We start from the raw sequence: 16,636 nt of genomic DNA on the forward strand, positions 1-16,636 counted from the left end.
ACTATTTAGTGGCAATACACCCAAATACACATGCATAATGTAGAAAATGTTTATGCCATAACATTAGGTGAAGAAGCCAAGAATCAAAACTCTAAGATGTCCATTATGGTTTTAAAATACAGCAATATAAAAGAGTAGAAGGAAACATCTTTGAAATCGTTTTAAAGCAAGCACCTGTGGAAATTCATCTTCCTCTGAGCTGTGAAAGTCATATTGCTTAATGTCACTCTTATTGATCACAGGCAGCGTCTCAGGAGTGGGCTGCTGAGATGCTATCAAAGCCTCTGCTTTAGGCTTCTTTGGATACTTCTTCTTTTGACGAACAACATCAGAAGCCTCTTCTTTCAAAGACAAATGATGAGGGTGCTGTTTACATGATGATTTTTCCCCCAAAAGGAAGAAATAAAAATTATTTTAGAAATCACAAAAAACTATATAGCTCTCTGAAAAAAACGCTTTTATCCATGAGATAATTTATTATTTTTAGTATGCAAAAATTACTGTGATCATAAATTGAAACATGATTTACTTTCTGCAAGTAATAATGAAAAATAATTATGGTATTTAACTTTACTGTTCATAGTTATTAATAAACTTAGTGATTTCTAGATTGCTCTATTATTATGCAATCCAATGTTTAAAAGGTATTTAAATTCAATTTTTAACTTCACTGTATTAATGAAGACAATAACTTCAAAATTTTAAAATTACTTGACTTAGATAATGAATTCATTTCTACATTTATTTCCAATTTTTAAAGTGTCTGTAGATGGTACTTTTGAGAAAAATAAGATTAATTAAAAAGACCTTCACTTTTTAGAATGTATAATTACTGTCTCAATTGAACAATAATAAAACAGTTCTCTCAAGTATCCCAGGAGTCTGTGGAGGTACTCAGAGGCCACCTGGCAAATGGACTTACTGAAGGGAGGTTTCTGGTTCCACCTCCCTTCCACAGCTGCTTTACGTTTTATCATACTGTCAATCATTTTAATAAAAAGGGATGTACCACTTTTTAAAAGCTGGAGATAACTATTCTGAACACAAATACAAAGTGGAAGTATGGAATTATCAAAAAGTTATACATGTCCCCATGTAGTTTAGATGTTGAAACTTCTTTAGGGTCACAAATAGTGCACTTGATGAAAATGTTGCTAGAGTGGAAAATTACACTGAGTAAAAAAGTGTTTCATAGAAAGGATAATTGTTATTACAAAAAGAAATCAACTTGTTAGAAACTCTATATATTTTAAGGTGGGATAGGTGACCAAGAATAAAGTTAACTATGTGTAATGAAGTAAGACAATGGATGCAAACACATTTCTAAAATAAGTATTTCAACAGGCTGATTTTTTATTCTTAGGGAGATCTGAAATAAGATTCAATATACATAATAAAGAATGATTTTGTCAGTTAACTATGGGTTTCATTTTTCATGTACTTTTTTTTCTTTTTTTTTTTGTGGTACTCCAGAGGCTTTCTACCTCCGGGCTATACTCCCTGACCTATTTTATATTTTACTTGGAAGCAGGATCTCACTAAGTTTCTGAGAGCCTCACTAAATAGCTGAGGCTGGCTTTGAACCTGTGTGATCCTCCTGTCTCAGCCTCCCAAGCGTGGGAATTACAAGTGTGTGCCACCATGCCCGGCCATTTTTCACGTTTTAATGCCTAACAATCACATGCCTAAGAAAAGCATTGGCTGATACAAAATGGATTTCAAAAACTAACTTACAAAATGACATTTGTTGCACTGATAACATTTTTGGCCATCAAGGCAAGTGTGATTTAAAGGAAATCAGGTAGGTGGACTAGATGCCTGTGATGAATAAGAACTTGGTATCTGAACTGACATGAGTTGAAAAAAGGAGAAGTCCTGTTCCCCATTACTTCTTGACCTTTAAGAATAAACCTGGGATTGGGTGTGGTGCACACCTGTACCTTGGGAGGCAGAGACAGGAGGATCGCAGGTTCAAGACCAACTTCAGCAACTTAGACTCTCAGCAACCTAGCAAGACCCTGTTTCAAAGCAAAACATTAAAAAAGGCCTGGGTGTGTCACCCAGAGGTAGACTTCCCCTGGGTTCAACCCAGTACCACCCCAAAAATAAATAAATAAATAAATAAATAAGATGATGACTGTGTAATTTTTATTTTTGTGGTAGAGATTAAACCCAGAGGCATTCTAGGCATTCTATTTCCAAGCTATCCTCCAGCTCTTTTTATTTAAATTTTTATTTCTTATTTTAGTGGTACTAGAGGTTGAACCCAGAAGCTTTTTATCTCCAAGCTATTCCTCAGCCCTTTAAAAAAATATTTTGTTTTGAAACAGAGTCTTGTTAGGTTGCTGAGAGTTTCACTGTCTCACTAAGTTGCTGAAGTTTAACCTTCAATCCTCCTGTCTCAGCCTGGGATTATAGGTGTGCACCACCATGTATGTACACAGCCTGTGTACATTTTTAAAATATGAATTTTCCACAAACACCCTAAGTCACTTTAAAATCTTGCTAGCCAGGTATGGTGGCACACACTTAAAATTCCAGTACTTGGGAAGTGGACACAGGAGGATCCACTTCCTAGACAGCATCAGCTATTTAGTGAGGCCCTCTGCAACTTAATGAAACCTTGTATCAAAATAAAGAACAAAAAGTAGGGCTGGGGGGTGTGGCTCAGAGGTAGAATGCACGTGGGTTCCATCCCCAGTGTGTGTGGGGGATCTTGCTAGAGTAAGGCTCTACTATCTAGATACTATCTAGATACTTCAAGTCAGTATCTATTTAAATTTATACACCAAGTGATGAACCAATAAGTACTGTATTACATAAATATAATTATTTAATTCAAGAATAAGATAACTCTTTGTAAAGCTGTTTTATTAGGAAGACACTGTGATCTAAAAGTTGAATGCTTTCTACATCACTCAAGGTAGGTAACTACTGAGTGCTGGCTCTGGAAATGATGAAAATACTTTCAAAAATCTTTTTTTTTTTTTTATTCTTTATTTTGAAACAGGATCTCACTAAATTGCAGAGGACTCCTGAATGCTGAGATTACAAACGTGTGCCACCATGACAAAGCTTTAAATTTTAGATTTTGATGCCTGCCCCTATGATAGGTCTGCTAACAATAAATAAAATGTGGTTATCCTTATTCTCAATGGAAGCAGCAAATATACTGTAAAACAATGCATTAAGTAGACTTAAAAGTAAACCTTGATTCTGCCACTTAATAGCTACGCTTTGAACCCTACTTCAAAGGGTTGTGCTGTGCAAAAAGTAAAAACTAAACTCATGTTAATGACTGTCTTCTTTAACCACCCTACATATAGAAAACTGCAAAAAAAATCAATAATTGCTCAATATTACCATGCATGCTTCTCCCCAGAGAATATTCACCTTAGTTTTACATTCTTGAACTCTGTGATGATTTCCATTGTGAAGAGTTGCTGGAGTGGCATATAACTCTTTTTCTGACCTACTGATTTTCACTTCATTAAGGATTTCACCTCCATAGTCTCCCAAATGGTATCTTAAAAGGCAACAAAATACAAGAAAATGTTTCGTAGTTTACTGATAATGAAAAAAATCAAAACAAAGTAGTGACATTACAATGAACAGAACTAATGAAACAGAGCTAACAATCAAATTATTTTTAAACGGGAAAAGTCATAGAAACAAAACAGCTCACACAATAAACCAAAAAACTAAAAATATTGCCTAAGGTACTTTGTGTTATCAAGTACTGGGAAATGTTGTATAAAATGCTTACTTTAAGAATCATACAAAATTTTGTTAGGTCTACTTTAGTCTATTTAATTATGCAAGAAAATACATTAAGGAATACATTTCCAAAAGCAAAAAAGAATTGAAACAAAAAGTTTGTCTTCCGAATCAGAAAGTAAAATCAAACACCCATTTTTTACTAATTCTGTTTAATAGACATCATAATACAGAGACCATAACAAAATGATCCCTAGGTTCCTAAGTAAAACTCAATAGTTCTACCCTCTCAAATTAGAGAAACTATTCTATACCCAACTCCCTCACAAATTGGCAATTTGAATTGTTAAAAATCTAATAATAAAAGAAAAAAACAAAATATTTGAAAACAAAACAAACAAACAAAACCCCAGAAAATTCTTTGAGAAACAATATGAACTGTCATAAGGCTTAGCCTCCACCCTCCAAATTCTTTCGGTTACATTTTGCCCATCATTTGGCTAAAGCTGCCATGAATTAATAAGAGTAGCAATATTACCTTTTTTCCACAACTTCTAAGGTTAAGTGCAATAATTCTCGTTTTGTTTTCTCTCTTCTCTTAATCATTTCCAAAATTGTTATGGCTCTACTAAACTCTCGTCTCAGTTTCAACATCTTTTCATAAGAGGCTTCATCATTCTTACGATTCTATTAAAAAATAAAAATTTTAGGAGAATAAATAAGCCAGTTACCCACATTTCTAGCTTTATTCAACAAAATTTTATCCAAATTTATCTTTTAAATATTTAAAAATGTTAGGTGTAAAAATGTTTAAAAAAATCATTCAAACAACAACCATGTAAGACAAACCATATATTTAAATTTGAAAATATAAGTACAAGCAAGTATCACTCAAAAATATTTAAGGAAAAAATGTTGCTAGCTGTTAAAAAAGATAGAATGGTACAAAAAATAGTCCAATGTAAACAAATTTAAAAACCATTCACCTGGCCGGGCGTGGTGGGGCACTCTTGTAATCCCTGTGTTTGGGAGGCGGAGACAGGAGGATCGCGCTGGTTTGAAGCCAGCCTTGCTGGCTTAAGAGACCCTGTTTCCAAATAAAAAAGTTAAACAATAGGTCTGGGAGTGTATCCCAGAGGTAGAAGGGCTTCCAGGAACCCCAGTACTACCAAAACAAAAAAACAAAAAAGCAAAAAAACTCACCTGCAACAAAATCTAGTATATAAAAATGTAAACCATTTGTATTATGAGAAGGCATTTTCCAAAGACAGAAAATTTTGCCAAGATTGTGATACTTGGGATTGAACCCAGTGGAAATCTGCCTCTGAGCTACACCCTCAGCCCTATTTTTATTTTGAAATAGGGTCTAAGTTGCTGAGGCTGACCTTGAACCTGTGATCCTCTTGTCTCAGCCTCCCAAGTATTGGGATTACAGGCTCATGCCACTGTGCTCGGCTCTTCAGTCTCATTATTTTGATACTCAAACTTCCCACCTCTGATCAGTGGAGTATGTCCCTCCCCACCTCCCACCCTTTCAAGCTGATTCTTGTGTCCTTCCGAGGGAACTCTAACATCCTTAAATCACATTCTTATTTTCTGGCATAGAAATAGTTTTTCAGCTTTTATTTTTCTAGCTCTATATCTAGAATAACCCATTTTCCTAAGGAACCCTAGTTCCTCTTAATAGAAAACCGTATTTAAAATCAAGATCTGTGTTCAGCATCTCCATTGCTACTGGGTATCACTGCTTCTGTAACCTTTTCAGGTAGCAAAAAAAAAAAAAAGCTATGAAATAAATGTATAATATATATCTCTATGTACACTCAGATCTATTATCTAATTATATTAATATTAAAAATCATGAGTTCATACTGGCATCTTGTCTTAAAATGTCCCTTTTCTCTATATTCAAACCCTTTACCCCTTTCTCACAAATGTCTCTGTGCTTGAGGACAACTCTTCTTATTCCAGATACATATTAATAGTTCTGTACCTATTGGCAAGTCTCCAGGGAAGCGATTTTCAAATGCTGTTATTTTAAAAGTAAATGCAGATCTTTTTATAACCAAGTACAAATCACAGGTCGAATGTTATATACAGCCAGAACTGAGAACCACTACCCTGGGAATTTTCTTTCCTGTCTAATCTTTTGGGTCACACAGAGGGAGAAGGCAAAGACACTAAGAGCTGTAACTATGCGGTTAAACATGTTAGCTGCATATGATAATTCGGGTTTCTCAATCAATGCATTGAGACATGGTGGTGCCTTAACCACCTCACTAACATATGTCTTTTAAAGTACTACATACTATTCCCCCCAAATAACTATTAACTTCTATCTTGCCAAACAAACATTTCAGCTACCTGCCTTTGCATCCGCTCTTATGAATGTTTATAGGTTTATGGAACAAGAGCCTTTGTTAACAGTATTCTTTTTGCATACCCCCCAGTGCTTGCCCAAACCTCTTGAAAACCTAGGGAGCAGGCATTATTTGTTGAGTGCTCACCTAGTTTTCCTATTTTGAAGCACACAAACATTTCTAACTAGGAACATTGTGCATGATAAAATAGTCTTTGATCTTACAGTAAGAAAAGGAAGAAAAAAAGTAAAGAGCACTGGAAAAGAAAACGTGCCCTCTGTAGTGGAATACGAAAGTAACCAATAAGAAAAAGGGTAGAAATCAGAGTGCAAGAAGTAATTTGTACTGGTGATCACACTATGATGAGTGCCTACATGTAAGAACCAGCTACTTGTAATTTTCAATATATACTGGCTTAATAAGCCATATTTTAATATTCAGAATATTATTTGTATGCCAATAAATACTGCTAATTTTTAGTATTTCATACCCATCCACTAAAGGAAGTACAATAGTATTTTCTTTTCAAAAGATATTGCTAAATTGCACAATGTATCTAAATCAACTCTGCTTTTAAAAAGCAACTAGAAGTTCAGATAAACCTCTTCCTAATATCTTAACAGCCCACATTTATGTAAGTACATATATATATTCCCTCTTTCTCCTCCTTCTAAAGGTGGGGTGGGGGGCCTGAACTCAGGGCATTCTACCTCAGAGCTATGCTTCCAGCCCTCTTATATTTTTGTACTTGGAATCAAGGTATTGCTAAATTGACAAAAGCCTCGCTAACCTCTTCTGGGATCCTCCTATCTCAGTCTCCCAAGTACTGGGATTATACGCATGTGTCACCGCCACAACTGGCAATACAGTTTTACTGTATTTACAAACTCATGTTATTTTAGTTTTTTTTTTTTTAAAGCAAAGTGTTGCAATCTTCATAGAATATCTTAGATGCCTTTTGCTAAGAACTAGAATGCCAATTGAAAAACCAGCCTGGGTTAGGAAATGTCATCCTCTGATATTTAAGAAAATAATGTCCATAAGAAAGAGTTATAAAAATTCTGGTTATTAGCCAGTAGGAGAGTTTCTCCTAAAAATACTATCCCTGGCAGCTGCTGTGCTTCACAGTTGTTATGTTAACAGCTGATAAAAACAAGCTTTTAGTGTTGGGAGGGGGGAAGAATCTACAAAAATGCTTCACTTTCAATTATAATTCTTCATGGTTTTTACATTTAAATGTTTCTGGTTATTTCTGATGTTAGAGAATGTGTTACCATGTGTAGTATTACTGTTATGAGAAATCTGAGGAAGTAGGTACCCCAGTGAAATACTGCTTTCCTCTATACCATATCAATCTACAGTATGAGATTCTGTTTTTCTTACTTAAAATTCTGATATACATTGCTTCTGAAAGCCAGATGGGAACAAGTCCATCAATCTGAAATCTGACACAACTGTCAACTCAAAAATGGAGAAAAAGAACCCAATGTTACATTTGACTATTGCCAGAATGGACTTAAAAATGAACCTTTCCCTACTTCCCACAACCCCACAGTACTTAAAGGCAGCAAGGTACATTTTTACTTGCAAGAACTAGAATATCCTTCCAAAGGAACTGTAAGCTCTTAAGTGACCCTCAAGGAAAAGTAGTATTATTTCAAATAGCTTCCCAAAAAGAAGAGATTCATGATAGAATATATAATTTACTGAAGAACTCGAAATTTTCCAGAAGCTTAAGGACACAGAATTCCTCATATTACTTCAACTGCAAACTTAAAATAGAATGATCAGATTTTTATAAAAGGTGTGGGTAGTAGACAACATTACAAACAAAAGGCTAATAAAAACAATTACAGAATAGAGTAGAATTTTCAATGTAAAGTTCATCAATGTCATTACCTCCCATTATGTTAAAAATTATTCAGACTATTAAAAAAATTATTCAAGCTATTAGAAAAATATACAGTAGGCTTAAATACTACTGATCTACATTCAATTAAACATAATTTGTACATTACCTTCCGAGTTTGCATTTTCTCTGTTCTCCTCCGAAAGGCAACGTAAGGATCATTGTTGGTAGAACCATCTCTTTTCTCTTGTTTTATCTGAGGAATGAGGGATGGCCCCCTGCAGTTTTTACGTTTTCTCACCCAGTAGTCATAAACAGCTTTTATAAGGTAATCATCTTCATTTAGCAGTAGTTTTGCTTCTTGAAGTGTTACAAGCTAAATGAAAAAACACAAGATATCAGAGACTACAATGTTTGAAAGAGAAAAGTTAAACTACAACTATAGGAAACATGTGATTCATTCCAATAATTATGATCAGATATGATGGTAGGTAAAGACACGCTTTTTTCTTCGTACTGGGGATGGAACCCAAGGACACTGTACCTCTGAGCTATACCCCCAGCCCTATTTTTTAGTCTTCTTAATTTTTGAATCATGCTCTCACTGAGTTACGAAGGGCCTTGTTAAGTAGCTGAGGCTGTCCATGAACCGCGATCCTCTGGTCTCCGCCTCTCGAATGCTGGGATTACAAGTATGCGCCACCATGCCCAGCTAAGAAAAACTTGTATAATTTAACCTAACAAAGAACTCATTAATTAGGAGATTTATCCAAAAATTATTTTTCTCTGACAAGTAATGGTTTAATCACTTAAAAAACTTAAGAAAGCAGGATGAAAAATAGTTGGGAAGGCTACAATAATAGATTTGTGTCTTAGGAAATCTTGGGACTAGAAGACATCTAAGATCTTTCAGAATTTTGATATTTTGTGATTCTATACATTTGAAGTTCTACTAATTTTCAAGTATACTAGCTTCTGTTTGGGTTTCAATTGAAACCAGAAGATACATTTTTTTTAAATCTCTAAAATATTTATTGTAACCTACTATAATATGCCTACTTTGGAAATGAAGAAAAGGAAAACAGCAGATTTCTGAGTTTCAACATTACCCAATGGTAGAATTCACATATTCATATAGAAAAGCAATTTTGCTATGTGCACTAGTTAAGTGCTAGAGAAACTTTGTTCCTTATCCTGCTCATGACACTGTCATGTTTGGGACAATGGTCCTAGTACACTTCCTCTAGTAGCTATGACATTACCTCTCCTTAATCAATGTTATCAGCATGAAGCTGACACACCTCAAACTAAAGTTTGTAAAATTTCACTTAATCATGTCTGTTTCGTTGCTCCTTGAGATCAAATAAACCAATCAGCTTCAGCAGGATGGAATGGCAGCTACCCATAATTATTTACAGTAAACTTTAGTAAGATCATGGCATTTTAGGGCTGGAAATTCTCACTGAAGTAATACTATTCCAATTTTTGTACCTGTATCATTTTAGAGATGAAAACTTCAAATCAAGTTGGAATAATTCCTAATAAATTTCCTCTAGAACTTGAAAATGAAGGGCAAATTCTCCTAAAATTGTGAGATCAATATACAAATCTATCTCTATCTTGTATAAAATAATATGAAGTCATGTCTCACTAAATGAATTTCTCATTATAATTTCTTGTGTTGGTATAACTCCATGGGATAAAAGTACTTAGTGATCACTGGACTTCAAGTCCTATGGTGGTAATTTCTAGGGTTAGTTAGCTTATTATCATTTGGCCATGTAGATACTGAAGGATCATTTACTGCAGCAAAAGGATCAGTGGCAATTCTTTGGTAACTCAATGGCTCAGTAGAAACAACCTAACCATATATGAGTGGCCAAGTAATTTAGATTTTAAAGTAGAGGGTGCGGCCCGTAATATGAGAGCAAACCGAAAGACCTAGTACTTCCAAATATTACCTTTAAATGGTTATCTTTCTACTCTTAGTTGAAGTTCTCTGGAATTGTGATATATTTCCCAAAGTCTACAAGGATAGAAGTAGGATAAGAATTGAGCTTTTTATAGGATCTCCCTCCCACGCCCCATGCTGGAGATTGCACTCAGAGCCTTGATCAGGCAGGCTAGCTAGGCAAGTGTTCTATCACTAAGCACACAGACCAGAATTAAGCTTTCTAGATCACAGTTAATTCGACCTCATGCTGATAGCATCAAAGGTAGCTCTCCTGTGGATGGAGACCAGGGAACAACTATGATATGTTACATGTGCTTTAGCTATTTGGTCATTACACTTCTGATAAAATTGTATTATCTCTGCTAATTAAATCAAGAACTTAATGTAATCTGAGAGCGGGGAGGATATGGGCTCTTTCCACCCATCAGCAGAACAGCAGTGAACTTCTGTAACAATACTACCAAATTGACACTATTTGCTGTGGATTAAAACACCTGATCAGCTTGCAATGTCTTTCTGCCTTGTTAAATGCCTTCTTTATATCATAACTAATAAGAATTTACTACACAGTTTATAGTTAAACATGCTGATATTTATTTCCAGTGTTACTTGTATTTTCTCAGTTAACTGCTATTTATATGTTGTTATACAACAACTTTCTCTTATGAGAGAATCTTGATTTGAATCATTCTGTAAAATTTATCTTTAACTATTCTAAGGCAACTAGTATCACTGTATCTATATTATGGTGACAACATCAATTTGAATGGGCAAGAACAATTATAAAGCAGTCACAAATTATGTCATGTGATCAAAAGTCCACAAAATCCAAACCCTACTATTTTAAAACTCTATACAAAAAGTTATCACTTAGCATGCACTTTATCCACCATTAGGCAGTGGAAATCAATGTCCAACTGCAAAAGGGTCTATAGTAAATTTAGTATTTCCAAGACAGTAATGAATTGTTTATTTGGGGGGCTAGAGATGAGAAGATAAAATTATTTTACTATTTGGGCTTTTCTTCTAGACTAATACTAGCTCCATGGATTATTTATTAGTAGAAAAACCCATGGTCTAACAATTAAAAAATACATTTAAATATACAAATAAATTACATGTGAAAACTGTTGGGTTTTTTTTGGGGGGGTGGTACTGGTTTTCCTGGAAACCTTTCTACCTCCGGGCTACACTCCCAGACCTATTTTATACTTTTTTTAAATTTGGAAACAAAGTCTCTTAAGCCAGCGAGGCTGGCTTCGAACCTACGTGATCCTCCTGTCTCTGTTTCCCAAACGTGGGGATTACAAGCGTGCACCACCATGACTACCACACCCGGCAAAATTGGTGTTTTTAATTTATAAAATAATAATTTATCCTAAGTACAGTAGTTCACCCCTGCAATTCTAGTACTTGGGAAGCTGAGACAGGTAGACTGCAGGATGGAGGCAGCTGTGTGTGTGTGGAGAGGGAGAGGTAGGATGCCCTGGGTTCAATAACCAGTATATAAAAAAAAAAGTCAATCGTGTAAAAAATAAATGACCCATTATTAGTTTACAGATTGTGGGGGGAAATTTTAGAAAAAAGTTTTTTTATCTTTAGAAAGGTCCAGAAAATGGGAAAAAACTTCAACTATAGAGGTAGAAATTTGGTAGACTATTAAAGTACTTTTGTCTTTGGGAAAGAATTCAAACATAAACTATGCACTATTTTTTAAGGGACATATAAACAAATCAAAAAGGAAAGTATCTGCTGAAATTCTAAGAATATTAATGTAACAGGTAAATAATGTTTCTCTCATAGAGAGGTGACAATAATCCGCTAAAATTCGTACTATTTATCTCCATGCTTGAGATGCTTAAATTCATTTCTTCCTTCAAAGCTTCCAATATAGTTTCTTTTTTAAATTGGCGCATTGTAATTTTACATCATATTGGGGTATAGAGTGACAGAAAAACACATGCACACCCTTTCCATCTGGTCCCTCCCTACTACAGTTTTTTTTATTTTTAACAGCGTCAACCCATGAAACCATAGAAATCATCGAATAATAAAATGATAACAATTTCCAGGAGTTCTAGAAATCTTTCAACTTAGGAGTAAATTCTTTAACTACATAATGGTAGATTGCTGTAACTAACCTTCCCTGTAGCCATTAAAATGAACTTGTGTGTGTATGTGTTTACTAGGAATTGAACCCAAGGGGTTCTACTTCTGAGTTACAACCCTATCTTACATGCCACCTCACCCAGTTTAATAACCACGTTTTCTTAAATGCCACAATACTTTGATGCATCTCGTTAAGGCCTGCCCCAGTCAAAGTATTAACAATGCAATTTCAAATAAAGACTTAAGGTGCTGCATGATATTGGGGGGGTCAGCAGGAGCCATTGAGTTTTAGATGATTTGAATTTACCTTTACCTTTTATAAGTACAACAAAAGTTCAAAACATATATTGGTTAAGGTTTCTATTTATAAGGAAATAAAGGAATCTATTAAAAAGATCAACATCTTTGGAAGTGTTAGAGAATCAGGTGTAGCATCTACAATGCCTAAAATGAGACCAGCAAACTGATCTGATGGTGGAAATCGCTGCTGCTTGCACCATGAGCAGGAATGGCATGAGGACTGTACTACTGACACCTGCTACTGTTGTCACAGTAATGCCAATCCTGCTGCCATCTTTACCACTATCAAACACTTCTCCATTATCCTTACTTCTTTGCATTTCAGGCTCTCAATTCAAATTCATCAAATGAAGTTGAGTGTGTGGCACACCCTTGTAATTGTACTTGAGAGGCTGAGACAGTAGGACTGCAGGTTCAAGGACAGCCTCAGCTAGTAGTGAGACTTTTATCATCCTAATGGGACCTTGTTTCAAACTAAAAATTAAAAAAGGGCTGGAGGTACAGCTCAGAAGCAGAATGCCACTGAACTCAATCCCTGTAACACACATACAACAAACAAAAACCAAACTCAGCAACCGTAATTGGCAGAGCCTAGGTACCTCATTGAACACAGAATGGTTCCCGAAAGTGTCTGGATGCAAAGGGTACAAGGAAAGACATCATTTTGCATTTTCAGGTATTCAGTTTGGGAGACAAAGTCTCACTGTGCTGCCAGAGGTGGCCCTGAACTCATAATCCTCCTGCCTCATCTCCCTAGGAGCTGGGAATACAGGTATGCATTATGATGCCCAGCTCTGACATTTTTCATTTCTTGAGACAGTAAGGCAGCCTCTGTCTTATATCAAGCTTCATCAAGAGGACAATTCCCCAAATGTAGGATTAGGTCTTATTAATTGAAGAGCCAAAAATATGGACATTTATACACATTTCTTCTGAAATAAATGCTTAACTACTCAGCATGCTTCAACAGCCTTTCCAAGAAAAATTCACAGCTCCAAATTCCCTTCTACTTCTAGACTCTTGAGGGAATCTGGCACCAGGAAAAAGCTGTTACAAGTCATGGGCCCAAAAATATTAAATGTGGCTGGCTGGAAGATGTAGAATAAAAGGTAGTGTTAAAATTCCTTTCAGGATGGGAAGATGAAGCTTGTTAAGTGACTGCAAAATAGGTAGTAAAATGATAACACTAGGGGTGCAAACTACACGCTTACTAATAGTAGAGCACAGTATTAGAAATGTAGGAGCTGGCATTCTAGGCAGAGGAACAATGTAGAGCTATAAGAGCAATGAGTTCCAGATAGTTCAGTGCCTGGAGTCAGGAAGACTATGGAATTTACAAACAGTGAAAACTAGTGAAGGGTGTTTTTTTTTTGGGGAGGGTGATTTTTTTTTAAATATTTGTTTAGGGGTGTGTGTGTGTGTGTGTGTGTGTGTGTGTGTAGTACTAGGGATTTACCCCCAGGACATTCTATTTATTGTTTTTTTTTTTTTTTGGAACAGTCTTGCTAGGTTGCTAATGGCCTTGCTACATTGATATGAAATTTACAGACAGTACAAACCATTGAGAGGTGGTTTTATTGTTTTTTCATTTAAAAATATTTGTTTCGCTTCAGTGTGTGTGTGTGTGTGTGTGTGTGTGTGTGTGTGTGTGTGTGTGTGTGTACTGGGAATTCATCCCAGGAACATTCTACCTCAAAGCTGCACCCCCAGCCTTTTTTATTTATTTTGATGCAGTTTTGCTAGGTTGCCAAGGGTCTTGCTACAGCTGAGGCTGTTCTTGAACCTGCAATCATCCTGTCTCAAACTCCCAAGTACTGAAATTTATAAGTGTGCACCACCATACACAGCTTTAAAGATTAGTTTTTTTTATTTTTAATAGCTAGTGGTGGAATAGCAGAGGTCTAGGTGAGAGGCAATAAAAATGGGAAAAGTAGGCAAACATCTATTTTAGAGCAAAAAACTGGTTTGATTTAGTTTTATTTCTATATAGATGAACTATTATAAAGAACTTAATCATTAGCATGCAAGATGGGTCACCTGAATGGAAGATAATGATAATGTTGTTAAGTAAATCTAGGGGAGGATGGAAGGTTAAAAATGTTGAATTTGAAATACTTTCTCCCCTTTTTTTGGGGCAGTACTGGGGGTAGAATCCAGGGGCATTCTACCTCTGAGCTACACCCCAGCCCTATTTTTATTCTTTATTTTGAAACAGTGTTTCACTGACTTGAAAAGGGCCTAAGTAGTAGCTGAGGCTGTCTGCCAACTGTGATCCCCTATCTCAGCCTCCCAAATGCTGGGATTACAAGCATGTACCACCATGCCCGGAATATTTGAAATACTTTCTAAAGAGGAAAACTTCCATAAAAAACACAGCCTGGAGAATAGGAGGTAGAGACAGGATTTGGGAATTAGCATCAAATTTGGTAACTTAAGGTAAAGGAATAAATTTTGAGGACAGATGCCAAAGGAAATATAGCATATTTGAGGGAGGCAATGGAAAAAGAGATGAAATGAAGAAATAAAACAGAAAAAGTGGTGATCAACATATCTAGTACCACAGAGATAAAAAGCCAAAGGGGAGAAAAGAAAAGTTGGGGGGGGGGGAAGAAGGCTCCTGGATGACAATTAGGAGGCCACTAGTGACCTTAAAGAGTAAAATTCAGTAAACTGAAATAGCTGGTGATGTGAGTAAAAAGAAAACACAGCAAACACCAAGTATGAATAGTCTTTTGAAAATTTATGACAAAAAAGAAAGGTGAGATAGGGCAATAGTTTGAGAAATATGAGATTAATGAAAGTTCTCTTTGGAAGTAGGGAGCCTACAGTATCTTTTTTGGGCAGAGAGATAAAAAATGAGGAAATGAAAGAAGGGATGATTTAAAGTAAAATAATCAGCTGGGCATGATGTCCCAAGCTTGTAATCCCAGTACTTGGGAGGCTGAGACAGGAGGGTTGCCTTGGCAACTTTTGAGGCTCTCAGCAACCTAGTGAGAGCCGTTTCCAAATAAATAAAATTTGAGCTAGGGGTGTAGCTTGAAGGTAGAATGCTTCTGGGTTCAATCCCCAATACCAAAAAAAAAAGTAAAATAAAAATTTATGTCTTTAAATTAATGTGAAATAAATTAATTTGGTAATAAATTAATATATGTGAAAGACAAATGTGCATCTTCACTAGCAAAAAAAAAAAAAAAAAAAAGGTTTATAAATCGGATGTGAGGGTACATGCTTATAATCTCCCTGCTAAGGAGGCTGAGATAGGAGGATCACAGGTTTGCAGCTAGTCTTAGCTACTTAGTGAGGTCCTCCACAACTTAGTGAGACCCAGTTTCAAAAGGAAGAATAAAAAATAGGGCTGGGAATGTAGCTGGAGATAGAATGCCCCAGGGTTCAATCCCTGGTGTACTACAAAAAGAAAGAAAGAAAGAAAGAAAGAAAGAAAGAAAGAAAGAAAGAAAGAAAGAAAGAAAGAAAGAAAGAAAGAAGAAAGAAAGAAAGAGAAAAATATTTAAGGAATACACAGGTACAAAGGAAGAGTTAGAAAAGGATAAGGACTCTGCCTCTACAGGAAGATAGAGATAGCATATGATGGAGCGCATGTCTGTCGGCCTCTATTCATTGTGTTAGAGAAGCATTCTGTTTTAGGCAGGGGTGGTATAGGGTGGGGAATAAGGACATCTTTCTAATGGAATGTGTAAGTAAAGAGTAGTGTTGAATACCTGAAAATAGGGGATTAGACAGTTTAAAAAAGAGTATAATCAGGGTTTATAAATTAAAACATTGAGAGCTTTAAAAATGTTTATTTCTTGAATAATATTTTATTAAGGTAATTATATTAGAGGAAATTTTACGAAAAGAGTGACATTTAAGGAGGCTTATGACTTTAAAAAACTTTTAATTTAGAAATTGTCTCAAATATACAGAAAATCTGCAAGATAAAAACATTTCAAAGAACACCTGTATGCCCTTCAGACCCAGACTCACTTATTGTTATCCCCAGCCAGTAATCCCTCAGCCCTGAGAGGAATGAACTGAGTGGAGCTCTCCCATTGAGCCACATTTCCAGCCTTTCTTATTTTGAGATAGGATCTTGCTAAGTTGCCCAGGCTGTTTTACAACTTATGATCCTCTTGCCTCAACCGCCCAAGTAGCTGAGATTACAGGCATGCTCCATTGTATCCAGCTACTGTTAACTTTTATATCCATTTGCTTTACTAAGTTGTGCCCACATGTTTACTGGCATGTAAGTACTCTCCACACACATTATACTTCTTTTTCTAATCCATTTGTGGGTAAGATATACATATATGTATATGTATCATGGCTCTTTATCCTTTAATACATACA

The 16,636-nt window shown here is 35.6% G+C and overlaps 1 protein-coding gene across 1 annotated transcript in view; it reads right to left on the minus strand.

The window, feature by feature from the left end:
* EPC2 (enhancer of polycomb homolog 2) overlaps positions 1-16,636 on the minus strand; it is a gene marked incomplete at both ends in the record, with an annotated part of 136,360 nt that overhangs the window by 25,797 nt on the left and 93,927 nt on the right. The window contains 4 exons of the mRNA XM_080719980.1: positions 175-366; positions 3,394-3,526; positions 4,256-4,404; positions 8,096-8,302. Of these exons, the coding sequence (XP_080576106.1) occupies positions 175-366; positions 3,394-3,526; positions 4,256-4,404; positions 8,096-8,302 (681 nt within the window). The remainder of the gene's footprint in view (positions 1-174; positions 367-3,393; positions 3,527-4,255; positions 4,405-8,095; positions 8,303-16,636) is intronic.

The sequence above is a fragment of the Muscardinus avellanarius genome, assembly GCF_963383645.1.
Source record: "Muscardinus avellanarius genome assembly, chromosome: 2".
Lineage (NCBI taxonomy): Eukaryota > Metazoa > Chordata > Mammalia > Rodentia > Gliridae > Muscardinus > Muscardinus avellanarius.